Genomic DNA, 23,172 nt, shown 5'->3' on the forward strand with positions numbered 1-23,172 from the left:
AGAGAGAGCACTAATGGTGATTGAGAGAGAGAGAGAGAGATCTAATGGTGATTCAGAGAGAGAGAGAGATCTAATGGTGATTCAGAGAGAGAGAGCACTAATGATGATTGAGAGAGAGAGAGAGATCTAATGGTGATTCAGAGAGAGAGAGAGAGAGATCTAATGGTGATTCAGAGAGAGAGATCTAATGGTGATTCAGAGAGAGAGATCTAATGGTGATTCAGAGAGAGAGAGAGATCTAATGGTGATTGAGAGAGAGAGAGATCTAATGGTGATTCAGGGAGAGAGAGAGATCTAATGGTGATTCAGAGAGAGAGAGAGATCTAATGGTGATTCAGAGAGAGAGAGAGCACTAATGGTGATTGAGAGAGAGAGAGAGAGAGAGATCTAATGGTGATTGAGAGAGAGAGAGAGAGAGAGATCTAATGGTGATTCAGAGAGAGAGAGAGAGAGATCTAATGGTGATTCAGAGAGAGAGATCTAATGGTGATTCAGAGAGAGAGCACTAATGGTGATTCAGAGAGAGAGAGAGAGAGAGCACTAATAGTGATTCAGAGAGAGAGAGAGAGAGAGCACTAATGGGGATTCAGAGAGAGAGAGATCTAATGGTGATTCAGAGAGAGAGAGAGAGCACTAATGGGGATTCAGAGAGAGAGAGATCTAATGGTGATTCAGAGAGAGAGAGAGATCTAATGGTGATTCAGGGAGAGAGAGCACTAATGGTGATTGGGAGAGAGAGAGAGAGAGAGATCTAATGGTGATTCAGAGAGAGAGAGATCTAATGGTGATTCAGAGAGAGAGAGGGAGAGATCTAATGGTGATTCAGAGAGAGAGAGATCTAATGGTGATTCAGAGAGAGAGAGAGATCTAATGGTGATTGAGGGAGAGAGAGAGATCTAATGGTGATTCAGAGAGAGAGAGAGAGAGAGAGAGATCTAATGGTGATTCAGAGAGAGAGAGATCTAATGGTGATTCAGAGAGAGAGAGAGAGATCTAATGGTGATTCAGAGAGAGAGAGAGAGAGATCTAATGGTGATTCAGAGAGAGAGATCTAATGGTGATTCAGAGAGAGAGAGGGAGAGATCTAATGGTGATTCAGAGAGAGAGAGATCTAATGGTGATTCAGAGAGAGAGAGAGAGAGAGATCTAATGGTGATTGAGAGAGAGAGAGAGATCTAATGGTGATTCAGAGAGAGAGAGAGAGAGAGAGATCTAATGGTGATTCAGAGAGAGAGATATCTAATGGTGATTCAGAGAGAGAGAGAGATCTAATGGTGATTCAGAGAGAGAGAGAGAGATCTAATGGTGATTCAGAGAGAGAGAGAGAGCACTAATGGTGATTCAGAGAGAGAGAGCACTAATGGTGATTGAGAGAGAGAGAGAGATCTAATGGTGATTCAGAGAGAGAGAGATCTAATGGTGATTCAGAGAGAGAGAGAGAGAGATCTAATGGTGATTCAGAGAGAGAGAGATCTAATGGTGATTCAGAGAGAGAGAGAGAGATCTAATGGTGATTCAGAGAGAGAGAGAGAGAGAGCACTAATGGTGATTCAGAGAGAGAGAGATCTAATGGTGATTGAGAGAGAGAGAGAGAGATCTAATGGTGATTCAGAGAGAGAGATCTAATGGTGATTCAGAGAGAGAGAGAGAGAGAGAGAGAGATCTAATGGTGATTCAGAGAGAGAGAGAGTACTCATGGTGATTCAGAGAGAGAGAGAGAGCACTAATGGTGATTCAGAGAGAGAGATCTAATGGTGATTCAGAGAGAGAGAGAGGGAGAGATCTAATGGTGATTCAGAGAGAGAGAGAGAGAGAGAGATCTAATGGTGATTCAGAGAGAGAGAGCACTAATGGTGATTCAGAGAGAGAGAGAGAGAGAGATCTAATGGTGATTCAGAGAGAGAGATCTAATGGTGATTCAGAGAGAGAGATCTAATGGTGATTCAGAGAGAGAGAGAGAGAGAGAGAGATCTAATGGTGATTCAGAGAGAGAGAGAGAGCACTAATGTGGATTCAGAGAGAGAAAGCGGGCACTCATGGTGATTCAGAGAGAGAGAGCACTAATAGTGATTCAGAGAGAGAGCACTAATAGTGATTCAGAGAGAGAGCACTAATAGTGATTCAGAAAGAGAGCACTAATAGTGATTCAGAGAGTGAGCACTAATAGTGATTCAGAGAGAGAGCACTAATAGTGATTGAGAGAGAGAGAGAGAGAGAGCACTAATGGTGATTCAGAGAGAGAGCACTAATGGTGATTCAGAGAGAGAGAGAGAGAGAGAGATCTAATGGTGATTCAGAGAGAGAGAGAGAGCACTAATGGTGATTCAGAGAGAGAGAGAGCACTAATGTGGATTCAGAGAGAGAAAGCGGGCACTCATGGTGATTCAGAGAGAGAGAGCACTAATAGTGATTCAGAGAGAGAGCACTAATAGTGATTCAGAGAGAGAGCACTAATAGTGATTCAGAGAGAGCACTAATAGTGATTCAGAGAGAGAGAGAGAGAGAGCACTAATGGGGATTCAGAGAGAGAGAGAGAGAGCACTAATAGTGATTCAGAGAGAGAGAGAGAGAGAGAGCACTAATGGGGATTCAGAGAGAGAGAGAGAGAGCACTAATAATGATTCAGAGAGAGAGAGAGTACTCATGGTGATTCAGAGAGAGAGAGAGAGAGCACTAATAGTGATTCAGAGAGAGAACAGCACTAATGGGTATTGAGAGAGAGAGCGAGCACTAATGGTGATTCAGAGAGAGAGAGAGAGAGCACTAATGGTGATTCAGAGAGAGAGAGAGCACTAATGATGATCCAGAGAGAGAGAGCGAGAGAGAGCACTCATGGGGATTCAGAGAGAGAGAGAGAGAGAGAACTAATGGAGATTCAGAGAGAGAGAGAGAGAGAGAGAGAACTAATGGAGATTCAGAGAGAGAGAGGGCACTAATGGTGATTCAGAGAGAGAGAGAGAGAGAGAGCACTAATGTGGATTCAGAGAGAGGAGAGCACTAATGGGGATTCAGAAAGAGAGAGAACTAATGGAGATTCAGAGGGAGAACATTAATGGTGATTGGGAGTTTGCAATGCTAGATATGCTTCCCGACATGGAATTCTGGTTGTCCATTGACTGGAATCTCACCTTCATTCGCATTATGTTTAATGAGGAAACTCTTGATGGGTTTCTTTGTCGTGTGAGAGTCATACTGACTGTCCGGCTGCTCAAATTCATCATAGTGACTTCCAGATGGGCTCCGCTCTCGACTGTATTCCCTAGAATTGTATTCCCGATTGTTGTGTTGATGGTTGTAACTCCTCGAGGGACTGGGACTCCTCCGATCGTAACTCCTCGAGGGGCTGGGAATCCTCCGGTCATAACTGTCATTTCTGCCAGAGTCCCGGTCATAGTCACTGTTGTGATGGTAATCATCCTGGTACAGGTTTTGGTTCTGAATCCTTCGGAGTCTCCTGTCAGCTGGTTCATAGTCCTCATCCTCATCCGAGGCATCCTCGTGTACATAGTCTGAGCGACTGGAATGGTAGCTGGTTGCTGGGGGTGCTGTGTTAGTCACAGGAATCTGGATTTTCCGGGACCTCTTCACAGTCTTCAAAGAAAGGCCAAAACCATTAGTTAGAATGGGATCTCCCAGTGAACAAGCCTATGCATGTTCAAACTTAGACTTCCAAAAACAACACAACAGGAAAACCCAAACAGTGTAAAATGAGGGAGTTCAGAATCAGGATGGATTTCAGTCAAAAACATTTCAAAACGTGTAGATTAATAACTGTGGCACAGTGATTAGCACTGCTGCCTCACAGCGCCAAGACACCAGGCTCAATTCCGGCCTCGGATGACAGTACGGAGTTTGCACATTCTCCCCGTGTCTGCGTGGGTTTCCTCCAGGTGCTCTGGTTTCCTCCCACAGTCCAAAGATGTTCAGGTTAGATGCTTGGCCATGCTAAATTGCCTCTTGTTGTCAGGGGGATTTGCAGGGTAAATACATGGGGTTACAGGGATAGGGCCTGGGTGGGATTATTGTCAGTGCAGGTTTGATGGGCCAAATGGCAGGGTTCTGTTCTATTCTAACTTCTGGGAGGTTAATGAAGTGATCAGAATGAATAAGATGAAGGGATGTTGATGTTGTTTGTAATATATAAAAATAAATGATTTGAAGGAAAATGTAGGTGGTCTGATTAGTAAATTTGCAGATGATACAAAAATTGGGGGAGTGGCAGATAGTGAGGAGGATTGTCAGAGGATACAGTAGGATATAAATCGGCTGGAGACCTGGGTCGAAAGATGGCACATGGAATTTAACCCAGACAAATGTGAGATGATACGATTTGGAAGGTCTACTGCAGAAGGAAAGTATATAGTAAATGGTAGAGTCCTTAGAAATATTAGCATACAGAGGGATCTAGGCACGCAGATCCACAGTTCCCTGAAGGTGGCAACTCAGGTGGACAAGGTGGTCAAGAAGGCTTTTGGCATGCTGGCCTTCATCGGTCGGGCTGTTGAGTATAGGAATTGGAAAGTCATGTTGCAGCTGTATAAGACTTTGGTTAGGCCGCATTTGGAGTATTGTGTACAATTCTGGTCGCAACACTACCGGAAGGATATTGATGCATTGGAAAGGGTGCTGAAGAGATTTACCAGGATGTTGCCTGGTTTGGAGGATATGGACTATGAAGAAAGGTTGAACAAATTTGGATTGTTTTTATTGCAGTGTCGGAGGATGAGGGGGGACCTGATAGAGGTTTACAAGATTATGACAGGCTTAGATAGAGTAGATATAGTCTTTTTCCCAGGGTCAAAGTGTCAATTACTCAGGGGCATAGGTTGAAAGTGAGAGGAGGAAAGTTTAAAAGAGATGTAAGGGGCAAATGTTTCACATAGAGGGTGGTGAATGCCTGGAACATGCTGCTGGAGGAGGTGGTGGAAGCAGATTCTATAACAACATTCAAGAGGCATCTGGATAGATACATGAATAGGCAGGGAATAGAAGGATATGGACAATGTAGAGGCAAGAAAATATTAGTTTAGAGAGGAATCTGTGTCAGCATAGACTTGGTGGGCCAAAGGGCCTGTTTCTGTGCTTTACTGTTCTTTGTTTCTGGAGGGAGATCAGAGGGCACATCCCATAATCTGACATTTCCAGAGGAATCAGTGGTTGCAGTCAGCATGGGTCAGAGAATTGATGCTACAATATTGCAGCCCCATCTCTAGGTCACAGTTTTAGTGGGGCACACGCATTCCAAGGGATTGATAAAATGATTCTGTGGTGAGAAGGGTGATCGGTGAGGCTGATCTCTACAAAGAGATGGCCTGCGGTTCCTGTTCCTGTAAAATATTTCAACAGCAGAAACGGAGCTCAAGAAAAGAAAACCTCTGACATTTGATTAAGATGTTACCGGCTTCTCCTTGTCGATTTTTATTGACTTGTAAAGAAACATCAAGAGGATTATCGCACATAAAATCTCACTTTCCTGTTTTAAAAGTCTGACCTCATTCCATTATATTCACAGCTGGGTTTGGATTTCCCTTTTATTGGCCAAAAGCTAAAAGATTTCGTGGAAACCTGGCAAGAGTTACAGCACCTTTTTCTGTGTTTTGTGCTGTATTCCTCTTGTGATTTTTCACAAGGACCTCCCCACCTCTTGCCTTCTGACTGTTGACATTGAATGGCATTAAAATAATTCTGATCGGAGAATCTCGGCTTGGGTGTTGACAAGCCGATTAGCCGTGTTCGATCTCACAACTAAGTCCATATCCACACATACTTTCCTGGAAGTGTGACTGGACAGTACTCATGAGAAGGCATTCTGACTGATTTGTTCCCTCTCTCACCGGGGACACTGTGATCAAATGTCTGAGGGCAGCACGGTGGCAAAGTGGTTAGCACACTGCTGCCTCACAGCGCCAGGGTCCTGGGCTCTCCCTGTGCCTGCGTGGGTTTCCTCCGGGTGCTCCATTTTCCTCCCATACTCCAGAGATGTGCGGCTGAGGTGGATTGGCCATGCTAAATTGCCCCTAAGTGTCAGGGGGACTAGAAAGGTAAATACATGGGGTCACGGGGCCTGGGTGGGATTGTTGTCGGTGCAGCCTCGATGGGCCGAATGGCCTTCCTCTGCACTGCAGGGATTCTATGAACCACAGCTATTGCATCACTATAACTCTTTGAAAAGCAGTGCCCCTGATGTGTCAGCATTGACTCAGTGGTAGTGCTACCACCTGATGGATTCAAACTCGAGCATATAATCTCAGCTGGCACTTCATTGCTGCACCCAAGGAGTGCTGCATTGTTAGAGGTGCCATCTTTTGGATCAGGTATTAAACTGAGTGCCTCTCAGGTCGACCTGTGGGATCCATGGCGCTATTCAAAAAAAGAGCAGGGGTGTCTTGATCTCCTGGCCAATTTCTGTCCCTCAATCAACAGCACGAAGAAGTTTAACTGATTTTAGCCTGAGGATCGCCACACCTCTGGTGAGGGGCAAGGTTGAGAAGGCAGGGCTTTCATGGATAACCTCAGCCTGTATGGGAATTGAACTCGTGCTGTTGGTATGATTCTGTATCACTAACCAGTCAACTGAACTAAACTGACCCCAATAATAATCATCACTAGAAAGGCACTTCATTGGCTTTAGCATATGTGAAGTTGTTACATAAGATTCCCTCCTTCTGAATCTTTAAAAAAAGAATTTCCTACAATGTGGCCAAAACTGACAAGTTAGCATCTATCACCCGTGTCTGTTTACCCTGAGGATATTAAGGGCCAAACCTGTTGTGTGGGAGTGGGGTTACAAATAGGTCAGGCTGGTTTAGTGGGGGCAGACTCTCTCTCTAAGGGAACATACGAAACCAGTTGGGTTCCTCCGACAGGCAGGCAGCTTGTCGAGTTTAATTTCTGTGCTGCTAATCCAAGAATGAGCACATTTATTGAATTAAATTTCACAATTGGCCCTGGTGGGATTTGAACCCATGACCATTGGGGTTGCTAATCCAATGCTGTTGTGACCCAGAGCAAAATGATAACAGTGCACGTTTCAGAGTAAGGGCAGCCTCAGGTCTGCACAGAGCCCTTTGACACTCACTATATTCGCAGATTTTCCAGAACTCTTTAGACACTGGATGGCAAATGAAGAGGGCACATTGTCCATGGAAACGCCATTCACCATAACAATCCTGTCCTTTATCCTGAAAAGAGAAACCCATTCAAATTAAAGTGGGGAACATTACGACAATACAACACTGCCTATCACAGTGTAGCTTAGTGTTATTTTCTCCCACCAGAATGTTATGTTCCTTTCTGGACAGTACTAATTTCAGATGGGGTACTCCAGCTAGTTAATGTGAGACTACAGCAGAGTATTCAACCATATTCAGCTTAACACCTCGCCCCAATCCGGGTCCTCACTCATTGGGATGGCAATCGGCCATATAGAGGAATGCAAAACATGCAAATTGCATTTGCTGTCCATTATACGGTAATATGTTTGATAGTCAGCCTTGACTCCCCAAAGCCTGTCCATTTTTTTTTCTCTAGGACAGAGAAGGCTAAGGGGGGGGACATGACTGAGGGGTATAAAATTATGAGCGGTATGGACAGGGTGAGCAGGGGGCAGCTGTTCCCCTTAACTGAGGGGTCAATCACGAGGGAGCATAGTTTTAGGGTAAGGAGATTCAGAGGGGATTTGAGAAAACATTTTTTCACTCAGAGTGGTGGGAATCTGGAATGCACTGCCTGGGAGGGTAGTGGAGGTCGGAAATCTTACAATCTTTAAAAAGTATTTGAAACATCATAACATTCAAGGATATGGGATAAGTGCTGGAAAATGGGATTAGTGTGACTGTAGTAATAGTTATTGTTGGTGCAGACTTGATGGGCCTAATCTGCGCTGTATGACTCTATCATAGAATCATAGAAACCTTACAGTGCAGAAAGAGGCCATTTAGCCCATTCGAGTCTGCACCGACCACAATCCCACTCAAGCCCTAACCCCATATCCCTACATATTTACCCGCTAATCCCTCTAACCTACGCATCTCAGGACACTAAGGGGCAATTTTAGCATAGCCAATCAACCTAACCCGTACATCTTTGGACTGTGGGAGGAAACCGGAGCACCCGGAGGAAACCCACGCAGACACGAAGAGAACATGCAAACTCCGCACAGACAGTGACCCAAGCCGGGAATCGAACCCAGGTCCCTGGAGCTGTGAAGCAGCAGTGCTAACCACTGTGCTACCGTACCTTGTCACTCATCTACAAAGCACAAGCCATGGTGTGATAGAATACTCTCCACTTTCCTGGATGAGTGCAGCTCCAACTATACACAAGATGTTCAACAGCATCCAATACAAAGCAGTCTGCTTGATAAGCACCCCATCAATCACTTTAAATACTCACGCCCTTCAAAACTGATGCACAATGGCTGTAGTGTACAAGATACACTACAGCAACTCACCAAGGCTCCTTCAACAGCAACTTCCAAATCCACAACCTCAACCAGCTAGAAGGACAATGGCAGCAGGTGCATAGGGACACCATCACCTGCAACTTCCCCTCCAGGCCACTCACCATCCTGAGTTGGAAATATATCACCGTTTCTTCACTGACATTGAGTCAAAGTCCTGGAACTCCTTCCCTAACAGCACTGTGAGTGCTGTGGTTCAAGAAGACAGTGCACCACCACCTTCTCAAGGGCAATTAGGGATGGGCAATAAATGCCAGCCTAGCCAGTGATGCCCATACCTCGTGGATGAACAAATTAAAATAAAATTAGGGAACTGAATATTGGGCAGAGTGTACAATAGGTGACGGGTAGGATATCCCCTGATCTCTGTACTCTTACTTTTCACTCCTAACCTCTAGATACACAGACCTGCTCGGGTGCAGACACCCAGTATGATTTCCCCTCCCCTAATGATATAAATGCTGGGGTAAACTCTACTCCACCGCCATTGCTGTGTCTGAGATCAGACAGGCAAAACATTTAACCTGTTATTGTCTCAGCGTCAGTGTCTTATTTCATCATTGAATAAAGCATCTGAGCCATTGAGGTTATTCAACATTATCCTATGTTTGGTGTTGAGCTTGACTGTTTTGCTGGTTTGTGAGTTCACTTTCATCAACCCCTTCAATACTTTAGCAGGTAGACACATTACCCATGTGGCGTCACCAAGAGAAGTGTGCTGAAAGGGTGGTATTTCCCTCCTAATATCCTCCAGTTTCTGGATAAGAGCTTTCCTCCCAAAATGGCCACAGGAAGTCACATGGCAGACTGATGAGAAATCAGTGCAATGCAGATCAGCTGTGCAACCTTATCAGACTATATAAACAAAGTACAGAGTCCTGATTAGAGATAAACCCACTTCTGAATTGAAGGCGGGTGCCTGGGAGAGGGACAGCCCTGTGTGCAGGATTGTGTAGAGTCAGGCTCAGGGGTGAGCTAGGTCAGTGGTTCCCAAACTTTTTTCACTGGGCCACACTTTCGGAATAAAAATTTGCTCGTGCCACACCAAATCTTTTATTGCTAAGAAATACATTCAAAAACAAAAAAAAACCCAACTCCTACCAGTGCTTGATTCATAACATAGAACACAACTACTTTTTAATATGATCATGGGACATCCAGAAAGTATAAAACAATCACTTTGGAAAAATATCTAATCCATGTTTAAATGTTTCTTTGATTGTCCTTGAATCTTCCCGCCACACTTGCCATCCTCTCTCGCCGCACCAGTGTGGCGCACCGTGTGGTGAACCATCGTTGGTTTCCACTGGATAGTACTGAGCCAGGGCTGGCCAGCACTATGGGAATGTATATAGGTTACTGTGGGATTGTACTAGTGTTGTTGTTAGGCTAGGGTGGGATTGATACACCTGTGATTGTTACTGTTGTGGCACATCCCAGTCGGGCTCCGCCTCCTGGGAGAGGTATAAGACCCCCTGCTCGGACGGGACCCCTTCAGTCTGGGATAGTGTGTTAAAGTTCTGATAGTTCCATTGTTAGTTAATAAAAGCCTTCTTTTACCGAAGCTTTGAGCCTCGTGTCCAATTGATGCGCATCACACCGCACCCTTTGGGAACCACTGAGCTAGGTATTTATTTCCTTTTTCCCATTTTGGTGAATGTCTGGAGACCTTTAAATAAATATTCACCTTTCTATAGTAGCTGGACAACTATGAGTTATTGAACTAAGAGAACTTCACCTCACCCTAATACAATCCCCAGTCCCAGGCAACATCACCCTGTTCAATACTGTCTCTGATTTATGTTCTGTGCTGATTTAGCTGATTTTAGTCGGTGCGGCATTGGGACAGTGTTGTACTGGCCCCTTGGACTAGTGGGGAAGAAATCAGCCAGGGTTCCTGTTCCTGACTGCTAGTCTGTCAACCCTGGTGGCATTTGAACCTAGGGTGCTCCTGCATGGATCTTGAATCGGGCTGCCTCACATAGAAACAATGTGCAGGAATACGGGGAAAAGACCGGGAAATGGTGCTAAGCCAGGATGTTTGTTTCGAGATGCTGGAGAGCTGATGCAGATGCAATGGGCCAAATGACCTCTTCCTGTGCTGTAACGATTCTGTAATGTGGTGGGTGGGATGGGGAACCTAGTTTGGCAGGAGGCCAAAAATCAGGTTCCCCAATGGCAGGATGATGTTCCTGGGATTTTTGAAGCCAAGTTAAAGGTGGGATGAGCTTCCTGGTGAATGATGTTGGGAAGCCATTTTGCATGCAATAGCATGTCATGAAGGCTCATTAAAAAGCAACCTTTCTGGAATTAAGTTCCCCGGCAGTGAGAAATTAGAATATTCACATTCAGGACTACACATAAATAGTGTGCACCTGACGGGGTAGATTTATTCCATCATTCACGGTGCGTTACATTATTTTTTAACCATTCATAAGCAGTGCTGGCAGCATTTGTTGCCCATCCCCATTTATCCTTGAACTGAGTGTCTTGCTTGGCCATTTCAGAGGGCAGTTAAGAGTCAACCCCATTGCTGTGGGTCTGGAGTCAACATGTACTCATGATGTGGAGATGCCGGCGTTGCACCGGGGTAAACACAGTAAGAAGTTTAACAACTTGTTTGGAGACAATACACATCTTTTTAGCCTGTCTTGATGCTCTCTCCACTCCCATTGTTTTGTTTCTTAAAGACTTGATTAGTTGTAAGTATTCGCATTCCAACCATTATTCATGTAAATTGAGTCTGTGTCTTTATAAGCTCTGTTTGTGAACAGAATTCCCACTCACCTGAAGAAGGGGCTTAGAGCTCCGAAAGCTTGTGTGGCTTTTGCTACCAAATAAACCTGTTGGACTTTAACCTGGTGTTGTTAAACTTCTTACTGTGTCAACATGTAGGCCAGACCAGGTAAGGACAGCAGATTTCCTTCCCTAAAGGACATTAGTGAACCAGATGGGTTTGGTCATCATTAGACTTTTAATTCCAGGTTTTTATTGATTTCAAATTTGACTATCTGCTGCGGTGGCTTTTGAACCCAGGGTCTCTGTATTACCCATTCAGTAACTATGCCACTGCCTCCCCATTGTAACATAGTCCACTTTTTGGCATCCAGATCTTCATCCCACAAGATTGTGTGGTCAGTCATCCCTTTGTTTCACCCCCCCTCCACTCCCCCCTCCCCCGCCCACTCCCCCCTCCCCCGCCCACTCCCCCCTCCCCCGCCCACTCCCCCCTCCCCCGCCCACTCCCCCACTTCCCCTTCCCCTCCCCCCGCCCACTCCCCCACTTCCCCCTTCCCCTCCCCCCGCCCACTCCCCCCTTCCCCTCCCCCCGCCCACTCCCCCCTCCCTCCCCCCGCCCACGCCCCCCTCCCTTCCCCCCGCCCACTCCCCCCTCCCTCCCCCCGCCCACTCCCCCCTCCCTCCCCCCGCCCACTCCCCCCTCCCTCCCCCCGCCCACTCCCCCCTCCCTCCCCCCGCCCACTCCCCCCTCCCTCCCCCCGCCCACTCCCCCTCCCTCCCCCCGCCCACTCCCCCCTCCCTCCCCCGCCCACTCCCCCCTCCCTCCCCCCGCCCACTCCCCCCGCCCACTCCCCCCTCCCTCCCCCCGCCCACTCCCCCCGCCCACTCCCCCCGCCCACTCCCCCCTCCCACTCCCCGCCCCCCTCCCCCCGCCCACTCCCACCCACTCCCCCCTCCCTCTCCCCTCTCCCCCCCTCCCCCTCCCTCTCCCCCCTCCCTCTCCCCCCTCCCTCTCCCCCCTCCCTCTCCCCCCTCCCTCTCCCCCCTCCCTCTCCCCCCTCCCACTCCCCCCTCCCGCTCCCCCCCTCCCTCCCCCCGCCCGCTCCCCCCTCCCTCCCCCCGCCCGCTCCCCCCCTCCCTCCCCCCGCCCGCTCCCCCCTCCCTCCCCCCGCCCGCTCCCCCCCTCCCTCCCCCCGCCCACTCCCCCTCCCTCCCCCCGCCCGCTCCCCCCTCCCTCCCCCCGCCCGCTCCCCCCCTCCCTCCCCCCGCCCACTCCCCCCTCCCTCCCCCCGCCCACTCCCCCCGCCCACTCCCCCCGCTCCCTCCCCCCGCCCACTCCCCCCCTCCCTCCCCCCGCCCACTCCCCCCCTCCACTCCCCCCTCCCTCCCCCCGCCCACTCCCCCCCTCCCTCCCCTCGCCCACTCCCCCCCTCCCTCCCCTCGCCCACTCCCCCCCTCCCTCCCCCCGCCCACTCCCCCCCTGCCTCCCCCCGCCCACTCCCCCCCTGCCTCCCCCCGCCCACTCCCCCCCTCCCTCCCCCCGCCCACTCCCCCCTCCCTCCCCCCGCCCACTCCCCCCCTCCCTCCCCCCGCCCACTCCCCCCCTCCCCCCCTCCCTCCCCCCGCCCACTCCCCCCCTCCCTCCCCCCGCCCACTCCCCCCCTCCCTCCCCCCGCCCACTCCCCCCTCCCTCCCCCCGCCCACTCCCCCCCTCCCTCCCCCCGCCCACTCCCCCCCTCCCTCCCCCCGCCCACTCCCCCCCTCCCTCCCCCCGCCCACTCCCCCCCTCCCTCCCCCCGCCCACTCCCCCCCTCCCTCCCCCCGCCCACTCCCCCCCTCCCTCCCCCCGCCCACTCCCCCCCTCCCTCCCCCCGCCCACTCCCCCCCTCCCTCCCCCCGCCCACTCCCCCCCTCCCCCATCGCCCAGTTGAAATTCCTCTCACTTCCACTCCCGCCATTAAACTTCAACTCCAGAACGGAAGATTCTGGCAGGTGTATGGTGAAAAGTGTCATACTGGTACAGCAGTAGGGGAAGTCTTATGGAGTTGGTGTTGTATTATTTTCAAGACTGTAGAGGGAGCTTTGCTCTGTATCTAATGTATGTGACTGGGAACTGATTGATGGGACAATGTTGAGGAAGTTTCTATTTGCATCCAGCCTGTGCTGTATCTGACCTGGCAATGTGTGAACAGAGCTTCGAAAGCTTGTGTGGCTTTTGCTACCAAATAAACCTGTTGGACTTTAACCTGGTGTTGTTAAAACTCTTACTGTGTTTACCCCAGTCCAACGCCGGCATCTCCACGTCATGTGTGAACTGTCAGTCGAGGGAGAACTGGGTTAGAAAAGTAGTTTGGTTTTCCACTACTGACATCTGTCACCTCAGTTAGCAGAAAAATTATCAAGCAGCCTTTTTGGTTCTTATCAAATGTGTAGGGATGTGAGAGAGATCACGTGTACCCTGTGTCAAAACGACATTAAAAATGGCTGAGTTTTTGCTGCACAGTATTTGTAAATTTGAGAGTGTGGCTAAGGTTCCCTCTCTCGATTCTTTGGTATTTGAGTTCCCTATCTCAGTTCAATGGAGGGACAGTTCTAGCTGCTGGTCTTGTAACAGCTACATGCAAAGATCTAGCAGTGTATCCCCTGGCCACTCTCTTGGGTCAAGATGGCTTCAGGAGAGCAGAAAATGAAAGGAAGAAAGGACGTTTTCAAGACTTGCGTTTTCCAAAGGTTAGCTATTATAATAATCATTAATCTCCCCTGAGAAGGGGTTTGAATCATTTCAGTCACATTTCCATTCTTCTTTCTGCCGCTGTTGTAGTGGTCTATAGTTGTGACATTCGTATACCTTTAAGATATTTTTTAAAATCATGTTTTCTCACAGCTTTTCTCATTGCTGCCGAGCTGTCTACCAGATGTCCTTTTATTGCTGCTTAAACAGGGATCTGTTTATTTTAACTCTGGGTTGTTTTATGATCCTGCATTGTTAGGAGGATGGTCATGTGTTTTTGGACAGTTTTATTTTCCTTCCCAATAAGTTTAAGGTTTATTTTCCGTTTGGTTGCAGTCAGAGTTGAGTTTTAGAAGGGGCATCAAGCTGAAAAGAAGTTTCTCTCTCCCCCTGGTTTTGGAAATTCTGCTGGTTAGCCGAAAGCAAGGTCTTGCCTTTCTGAAGGGGGGGAAATCTGCTGTTGGTGCCTTGCCTAGAGTCCCTGGTGTTTTTGGGAAGTTGTTCTGACCAACAACCATCTATGGCTGGAATTTTGTCGTACCACCAGTCACGGAAATCGGAGCGGGTGAGGGGTGGACCACGGAAAGATCTGTTGACGTCGGGTGGGATTTTCCGGTTTCGGAGCGAGCGAGGCTGGAAAATCCAGCCCAGTGTTTCTAAGTAGGGCGTGTGAGAATTGGCAAATGGAGAAACAACCATATCTTTGTAACTGGCTTAGCCTATTGTGATGTAGTACAATAGAGCCAAGAATTAAAAATATCTGAATATCAAAATGCAATTGGCTCCATGGGTTGGGGATACTCAACCTGTAATTGTAAATGTCACAGCCATATTAAACTCCCATTATTGGCCCCTCTAGTGCTCAATTAACAATATTAAGGTACACATTTTTCAAGGATTATCTTTCATGTCTCTGTCTCTTTAAATTCTAGTTAGAATAACCCTGACAAGAGTGTCTTTTCACTCACAGAATCTTCCCTTCAGCTGGTCCAGAGCGAACAACATCGGAGACGAGAATGGCAGTTTCTCCCGTGCTGCTGTTGGGCTTGTCCTTCCCACCAGATATTGCGATGCCAAATCCGATTTTAGAATCCTGAAGCAAAATACAAAAGAGTGAGAATTGCGGCAGACAGAGAGACAAATGGGGGCAGTACACGATACCTTTCTGACATGGGGGCTGAAGCAATCGGCCACAGAGGATCAGGGCGGCACAGTGGTTAGCACTGCTGCCTCACAGCGCCAGGGTCCCAGATTCAATTCCAGCCTCGGGTCACTGTCTGTGTGGAGTTTTCACATTCTCCCCGTGTCTGCGTGGGTTTCCTTCGGGTGCTCCAGTTTCCTCCCACAGTCCAAAGATATACAGGTTAGGTGGATTGGCCATGCTACATTGACCCTAGTGTCAAAGGATAAATGCGTGGGGTTGCAGGAATAGGTCTTGGTGGGATTGTGGTTGGTACAGACTCGATGGGCCGAACAGCCTCCTTCTGTACTGTAGGGATTCTAATGACCACTGGCATCTTCCTCCATTGGACAGACAGATAGCCAATTGGTTATACACAGGCTGAGGGAGGCATTGGGTGAGGTGAGGAGAAAGGCCTCTATGAGCTATCATGGGCTGTGCAGGGATTGAACCTGTGCTGCTGGCATCACTCTGCATCATACTCCAGCCATCTAGACAGCTGAGCTAACTGATCCCCAACCTTCTCTTCATTGTTTTATCCTTAAGAGTGGAACTTGACTGACCAGGAGAACAAAGTGGGTGACCTCCTATCGGGAGCAGATTTTACATTGCATCAACAGAAAGAGAAAGGGACTGTCGGCGCACTGGCGCCCGTTTTGTGTTGGGGCTGAAGACAAAAGTTACACCAGTCTCTGTTACATAGAGCCAGTGGGGTGCCCCCAGTCAGATGGAAACAGTACATTAGCTGTATGTGGGTGAGCTGCCCGAGCTTTCTGAGCAGCTTATCTGAGAAATCACATTGCAATGCTGCATTTTAAGTCTGTCAGCTCCTCAAGATGCAGATTTGCCCGGGTTGGTAAGGCCCCTGTCTGTTTCCAGTGGTTACCCGAGGCTTCCCACTTCAAGGCTCTCACCAAAATGGCGGGGGTCCAGAAGTTGGCTGGGAGGGAGTTGGCTGTGCTGCAATTTACATCAATACTGCTAAAGCTGGCTGACTTCTCCTGGCATCAGATTCATTTCCTTGCAGCTCACGAGTCTATTCCTGAGATAAGGGAGCCTGGTTTAAGCAGCATAAAAGCTGGGAACAGGTTTACAGTCTTTTTGAATTTGAATTAAAACAACTACTAGAGTAAAAGTGGCTAAGATGTTTACTGACACTGCATTCTTTCCCTTTTAAGAGGGGATGTTTTGTTCTTTGAACTCAATCTAAATCAATCATTGATCCTATTGAAAATCACAGAATATCCCCCCAGGAAATTAAATTAATTAGTAGGGTCCATGATGTATAGATGATACTGGAACACTGGGAGGGACGTTACGGAGATGAGTTAAAGTTCACGGTAGCCGTAGATTGTTAAATGGTTTGAGGGAAGCGTAGGGTTGGTAGGTGAACAGTTCAGTTTTTCAGATTCTAAAAGAAATAAGCGAAGGGGACACACAATAGAGCGCATATCCCTGCCACACTGTGTTAACTCAAAGTATTCCAAGTATGCAACTCTACCTTAAGGCTTTTTCCTGCTTGGTAACTACAAAGCTGAAAAAATATTTTATTTTTATTAAGAGCTCCTATCCCACTGAGGACGTTTCAGGCCAATGCGCAGCCAACAATCTGCTCTGAAAACTCTGCCCGTATTTTGACAGTTGTGGCAAACTCCAACACAGCAGCTGAAACAATCCATAATGTTCTAAATAAAACAACCCAAAACATTCTTTAAAAAAGTAAATTTCCCCCATCTGCTAATGTTAGCAGATCCTTTTTAAAAAATCCAGAATACAGGCAGTCACCTTTGCCAAAAATTAATCGGTGGTTCTTTGGGCCATAACCTATCTGTGTACCAAGTTTGATTGAAATCTGTCTATTAGTTTTTGAAATTGAGGGCAGGCTTTTCTGGTCCACCTGCTACAATTCCCATGGTGGTCAGGACAGGAAAATTTCCCCTGTATTGTTTATTAACAATAGACTAACAAACAGTGGTGGGCATCACCCCTGCCCACCTTCAGTGGCAGATATAAAAATGGCAAAGACTGAAGAATATGAATTTACCCGATTTATCACCACTGTATGCTGCTCCCATATCAAAGTTTCCTCCATCTCTACGAACTGTGAAGAGACAAAGCAGATTATTAATAAATTGAACTTCAATGAAGAGATTTTTTTTTACAACTCTTTCATATCCCTCCATTGAGAATGTCGGCCCTTTCCTGGGTGCACTCCCCCAGATATGGCGGCACGGTAGCACAGTGGTTAGCACTGTTGCTTCACAGCTCCAGGGACCTGGGTTCGATTCCCGGCTTGGGTCGCTGTCTGTGTGGAGTTTGCACATACTCCTTGTATCTGCGTGGGTTTCCTCCGGGTGCTCCGGTTTCCTCCCACAGTCCAAAGATGTGCGGGTTAGGTTGATTGGCCATGCTAAAATTGCCCTTGGTGACCTGAGATGCGTAGGTTAGAGGGATTAGTGGCTAAATATGTAGGGATATGGGGGTAGGGCCCGGATGGGATTGTGGTTGGTGCAGACTCGATGGGCCGAATGGCCTCTTTCTGTACTGTAGGGATTCTATGATTTCTATGATATTGACTTGCTGGGTTGTAGTTCCCAGGCACAGCTCTCTGGGCACCGACTTGCTGGGGTACAGGTCCCTGGGTGCTGACTCTTGTTGGATACAGTTCTCTGGGAACTGACTTATACTGGGGTCCAGTTTGTTGGGTGCTGTTTTTTGATAGGGTGTTATATGAAGGGGCCCAGGTGCCCCCTATTATGAGCCATGGATGGAGTGAGTTGTGTCAACCTTGAAGATCATTATAACTGACGTTCACACACATGCACTAATAGAAACTTTAAAAAAATTACTCAATTGTTAAAGTTATAAAGCTAATGCGCAGAGCAGACCTGAATTCATCTCTTTGCTTGCTCCAAAAACCAAATTCAAATTGAATCCAGCTCAAGGTCCCCACCAGAGAGACATACAAGATTCAAACTGATAGGATTACGCATTGCGTCTTGAGTTTGATGTGATACTTGATCTTAGCCAGAAGGCCGAGAAGCACTATCCAGTAGGAATCAGCATGGGTACCTTAACTTCCTTCCCCTGATCAGCACAGTGGTCAGCATTGCTGCCTCACAGCGCCAGGGACCCGGGTTCGATTCCCGGATTGGGTCACTGTCCGTGCGGAGTCTGCCGTTCTTCCCGTGTCTACATGGGTTTCCTCCGGGTGCACCGGTTTCCTCCCACAGTCTGAAAGACATGCTGGCTCGGTGCATTGACCCAAACAGGCGCTGGAATGTGGCGACTAGGGGAATTTCACAGTAACTTCATTGCAGTGTTAATGTAAGCCTTACTTGTGACTAATAAATAAACTTTACTTTGATCCTCTGATGCCTCAGGTGTCATCATGATGTGCCTGCACCTTTAAGGGAGTGTGTCATAAACTACAAGATAGGATATGCTGCATTAGTCCCATGACTTGAAGTCAGTCTGCAAGTGGTGAAGTCGGGATTAGATGCACAATCTTTCGTCTTTCTGTTAACTCTATCTATAGATTTATCTTCAAATAAATTACGCAAGTTATTGTTTCACCAATCCTTGTGTATGATTGGTATATTTACAGGGAAGAGAAGGAGAGTGTAATAGAGGTTGCTGCCAGTACCAGACCCACCCATGGCCTCAGATCGCCAAGTGACTCGGGGTATGGGTGAGTGATGGTGGGAGGGCTGTTGTGGGGCTGGAGGTAAGTGGATCAGAGCGGTGTTGGGTAGTGGGTTTGTTCTCAGCATTCCCACCCCCTGATGCTGGGTTCCTCAGTCAGACACTGAGCACCTGACAATGAGGAATCACCCCTAACCTCCTCCCCTCCGAAAGCAACTCCAAGGATTTGCTTTTCAGGCTTCCTGTACATCGAGACCCCCTGCCCACCGCTAGGTTAATACCAATGGCAGTGAGATGTAGCCCTTAAATGTGCAGTAATTTAAGGCCTCAATTGGTGGAGAGGTAGGAAGATCCTTGGGTCTCCTTACCCCAGACTTGTCGGGGCAGAAGCAGGAAGGGGGCTGCGTCCCCACTCTCCTGCCCAATTAAATGCCCCTCCCACCTCCAAACTCACCTCAAGAGGGTATGAAATATTGCCCTGTGTCTTTCTTGCCTGTGTTTCTCAGTTTGAAATTTACAGCAAGTTTACCATCTGAATCGCAATGGCTGGAATATTTTGTGACAGCACCAAGCCTCCTTCAGTCAGTTATTGGTCGAACATACTCTATGAATCAAGAAGCTCGTGGGTTTGAATTCCACACCCGGCTTTGAACATATAATGCAGGCAAACCCTTCAGTTCAGGAGGAGAACCACATTACCAGGGGCTTTATGAAGCAAATGTTGAAGATTCAAAGAGGAACACCAGAATTTCCCATTCCTCTGCCAAAGACAAAGTAATTGGTAATTCATTTTCATTGTAAGATCTGCTGGCGCTGTCTTTGCCTGAACGACCAACAGGAAGTAATTTACACAAGTGAATCAGTTTGAAATGAAATATGATATTTAATGAGTTTTCAAATCTTTCCTCACAGCGCCAGGGACCTGGGTTCAATTCCTGGCTTGGTCACTCCCCGTGTCTGCGTGGGTTTCCTCCGGGTGCTCCAGTTTCCTCCCACAGTCTGAATGATATGCTAGTTAGGTGCATTGTCCATGCTAAATTCTCCCTCAGTGTACCCGAACAGGCGCCGGAGTGTGGTGACTAGGGGATTTTCACAGTAACTTCATTGCAGTGTTAATGTAAGCCTACTTGTGACACTAATAAATAAAATTTACTTTTTAATACAGATAGAAACAGAGTAAGACATTTAACTCTGACTCAAAGTTAATGGAATAACAAACTCTAGAAGATGCTTATCTTCTGATTTACGAGTACATTCCTGGAATGTCAGATTTATTGTTCTCGCAAGGTTGAAGCAATAACTTCCTATAAACTGCGCTAATGTCTTTATTTAACCCATTCAGCTTCAATGCATCTCAAAATCTAATGTTGCCTAATTGACTCTAAAATTAGAATTCCCAACAAGGATACAACAAACCTCAACTAACTACCATAAAGGCAAAATACTGCGGATGCTGGAATCTGAATCAAAAACAGAAAAACAGAAAATGCTGGAAAATCTCAGCGGGCCTGACAGCATCTATGGAGAGAGAATAGAGCCAATTTTTCTATGCTCTCTTTGCAGATGCTGTCAGACCTGCTGAGATTTTCCAGCATTTTCTGTTTTTGTTTCAACTAACTGCCACATATGGAGGTATTTAACCCCCCCAGCTTTGCGCAGTTGGTAGCACTCCTACCTTGAAATCAGAAGGTTGTGGGTTCATGACACACTCCAGAATTTGACAATGTAATCTCTGCTGACATTTTAGCAAAGCACTCTAGGAATTTTGCATTGCCAGAGGACAGTGAAACCTGTCTGCCTTTTTGAGTTGGTGTGAAAGATCCCATGGAACTATTTGAAGAGCAGTTTGGTGACTTCTCCTGATATTCCGGCTGACATTTCTCCCTCAACCAGCGCCACCAAAACAGGTGAATTGGTCATTTATCTTGCTGCTGTTTGTGGCACCTTATTGTGTACAAATCAGCTGCTGGGTTTGCCTATGTGATCATTCTTCGCACTTCTAATTAATCAAACATGGAGCTGTCTGGATTCCCTGAGGGTGCGAAAGTGCTTTCTTGTAATCTGTTTCTTCTGTAACTCAGTGTTGGCTTAACTCAGTTGGCTGGATGACTGGTTTGTGACACCAACAGCATGGGTTCAATTCCTGTACTGGCTGGGGTTACTCACGAAGGCCCTGCCTTCTTGACCTCACCTGAGGTGCAGTGATCCTCAGGTTAAATTACCACCAGTCAGCTCTCCCCCTCAAAGGGGAGGACAGCCTATGGTCATCTGGGTCTACGGCAACTTTACCTTTTACCTAGCTCGGTGTAGCATAATGTAAGGCCATAACGAAGGCCAGCAGCTGATCACAGTTCGACTGTAGTTCAGGTGTTTCAATTGACCACCATATCTTGGAAGAGGAAAGGACGAATCATCCAGGGTTCCTGATCACTGTCTGTGTCTGGTCGTTGTCAGCTGCATCTCAGTAGGTAGCCTCTGAGCCACAAGCTTCTGGATTCAAGTCTCACCCCTGGGCTTGCAGACAAAACGCATGGTGGATACTCAAGTGCAGTAAGTGCTGCACTGTTGTTGGTGCTGTCTTTCTGCTGAGACTGTAAGCCGAGGTCCCTTCTGCCTTCTCGGGTGGATGTGAAAGATCCAAACAAGAGCAAGGGAGTTAGACTCATAGAGTCATTAAGGCTTACAGCATGGAAACAGGCCCTTCGGCCCAACTTGTCCATGACGCCCATTATTTTTTTAAACCCTTAAGCTAAGCCCAATTGCCCGCATTTGTCCCATATCCCTCTATACCCATCGTACCCATTGGTGCACATCAATTTAGACACGAGGCTCGAAGCTCAGTAAATGAAGGCTTTTATTTACTATTAATGAAGCTACCAGAACTTATGTACACTATCCCAGACTGAAGGGGTCCCGGCCAGAGCAGGGACTCTTATACCTCTCCCAGGAGGCAGAGCCCGACTGGGATGTGCCACAACACTATCATACAAAGGTGTAACAACCCCACCCTAACCCAACAGCAACAATAGCACAATCCAACAGTAACATATGTACATCCTTGTAGTCCTGGCCAGCCCCTGGCTCAGCACTATCCAGTGGGAACCAACGATGGTTCACCACACCCATGTAACTACCTAAATGCTTTTTAAAAGACAAAATTGTACCCGCCTCTCCTACTACCTCTGGCAGCTTGTTCCAGATACCTACCACCCTCTGTGAGAAAAAATTGCCCCTCTGAACACTTTTGTCTCTCCCCTCTCCCCTCTCCCCTCTAGTTTTAGACTCCCCTACCTTTGGGAAAATATATTGACTATCTAGCTGATCTGTGCCCCTCATTATTTTATAGACCTCTATAAGATCACCCCTCTGGTGTCCTGTTCAATATTTATTCCTCAATCAACGGCGCAAAAAAAAATAATTATCTGGTCGTAAGCATATTTTTGTTTATGGGAGCTTGCTGCGTACACATTGGCTGCCATGTTTCCTACATTATAACAGTGATGACATTTGAAAAGTACTTCTTTAACCGTAAAGTGTCTGGTGGAAAAGGTGATATTAATGCAAGTATTTCTTTATCGATAATGCCTGTTGAAATCAGTCCTATCCACAATCCTAAGTTACCTTGTGTTAACCTCCCAACAAGTTCTGCCAGCCTTAAGTAAATCTGACCATGTTTTCTGTGCCCGGGGCAGTGGTCAATAAAAAGATGGCTGGATAACATTTTATGTTTGAAGCTGGCAAACTATTGTGAAGCACAGAATTGCTCAACAAACTGGTAAACAGAATCTTGCCCCAGGCTCAACTCTTGGTATAATAAAGAACAGTGCAAAATAAAATGAGAATTTCTGGATAAGTACCTGTGATTGTACTGATTATAATTGGTGATAACCAAATCGGTTTTGTTTGTCCATGTGCTGGGAGGATGATACAACTCTCACCCAACCAGCCAGCGGCTCTTACGACAAAAGGAGTGAACTAACTTCAGACATCTAGACCTCCATTCAGAGTTCTCTGGTCCCTCCACACCAATGCTATAGTTAAGAAAGCCCACCAACGCCCCAATTTTTCAGAAGGCTAAGGAAATTCGGCATGTCCGCTACAACTCTCTTCAACTTTTACAAGTGCATCATAGAAAGCATTCTTTCTGACTGTATCACAACTTGGTATGACTCCTGCTTCGACTAAGACCGCAAGAAACTACAAAGGGTCGTGAATGTAGCCCAGTCCATCACGCAAACTGTCCTCCCATCCATTGACTCTGTCTACACTTCCACTGCCGCGGAAAAGCAGCCAGCATAATCAAGGGCCCCACGCACCCCGGACATTCGCTCTTCCACCTTCTTCCATTGGGAAAAAGATACAAAAGTCTGAGGTCATGTACCAACCGACTCAAGAACAGCTTCTTCCCTGCTGCCA

At 47.3% G+C, this 23,172-nt stretch overlaps 1 protein-coding gene across 4 annotated transcripts in view; it reads right to left on the minus strand.

The window, feature by feature from the left end:
* The window catches only part of LOC144479440 (tight junction protein ZO-3-like), a 335,349-nt gene that overhangs the window by 267,484 nt on the left and 44,693 nt on the right, over positions 1–23,172 (minus strand). For all 4 annotated transcript variants that reach the window (XR_013495530.1, XM_078198106.1, XM_078198105.1 and 1 more), the window contains exons 2-5: positions 17,156–17,212; positions 14,900–15,024; positions 7,079–7,181; positions 3,129–3,591 (exon numbers count right to left, since the gene is read on the minus strand). Coding sequence is in view for 3 of the 4 variants with exons in the window: in XM_078198105.1 (XP_078054231.1) it covers positions 3,129–3,591; positions 7,079–7,181; positions 14,900–15,024; positions 17,156–17,212 (748 nt within the window). In the remaining variant the exon portion in view is untranslated. The remainder of the gene's footprint in view (positions 1–3,128; positions 3,592–7,078; positions 7,182–14,899; positions 15,025–17,155; positions 17,213–23,172) is intronic.

Source organism: Mustelus asterias, chromosome 26, assembly GCF_964213995.1.
Source record: "Mustelus asterias chromosome 26, sMusAst1.hap1.1, whole genome shotgun sequence".
Lineage (NCBI taxonomy): Eukaryota > Metazoa > Chordata > Chondrichthyes > Carcharhiniformes > Triakidae > Mustelus > Mustelus asterias.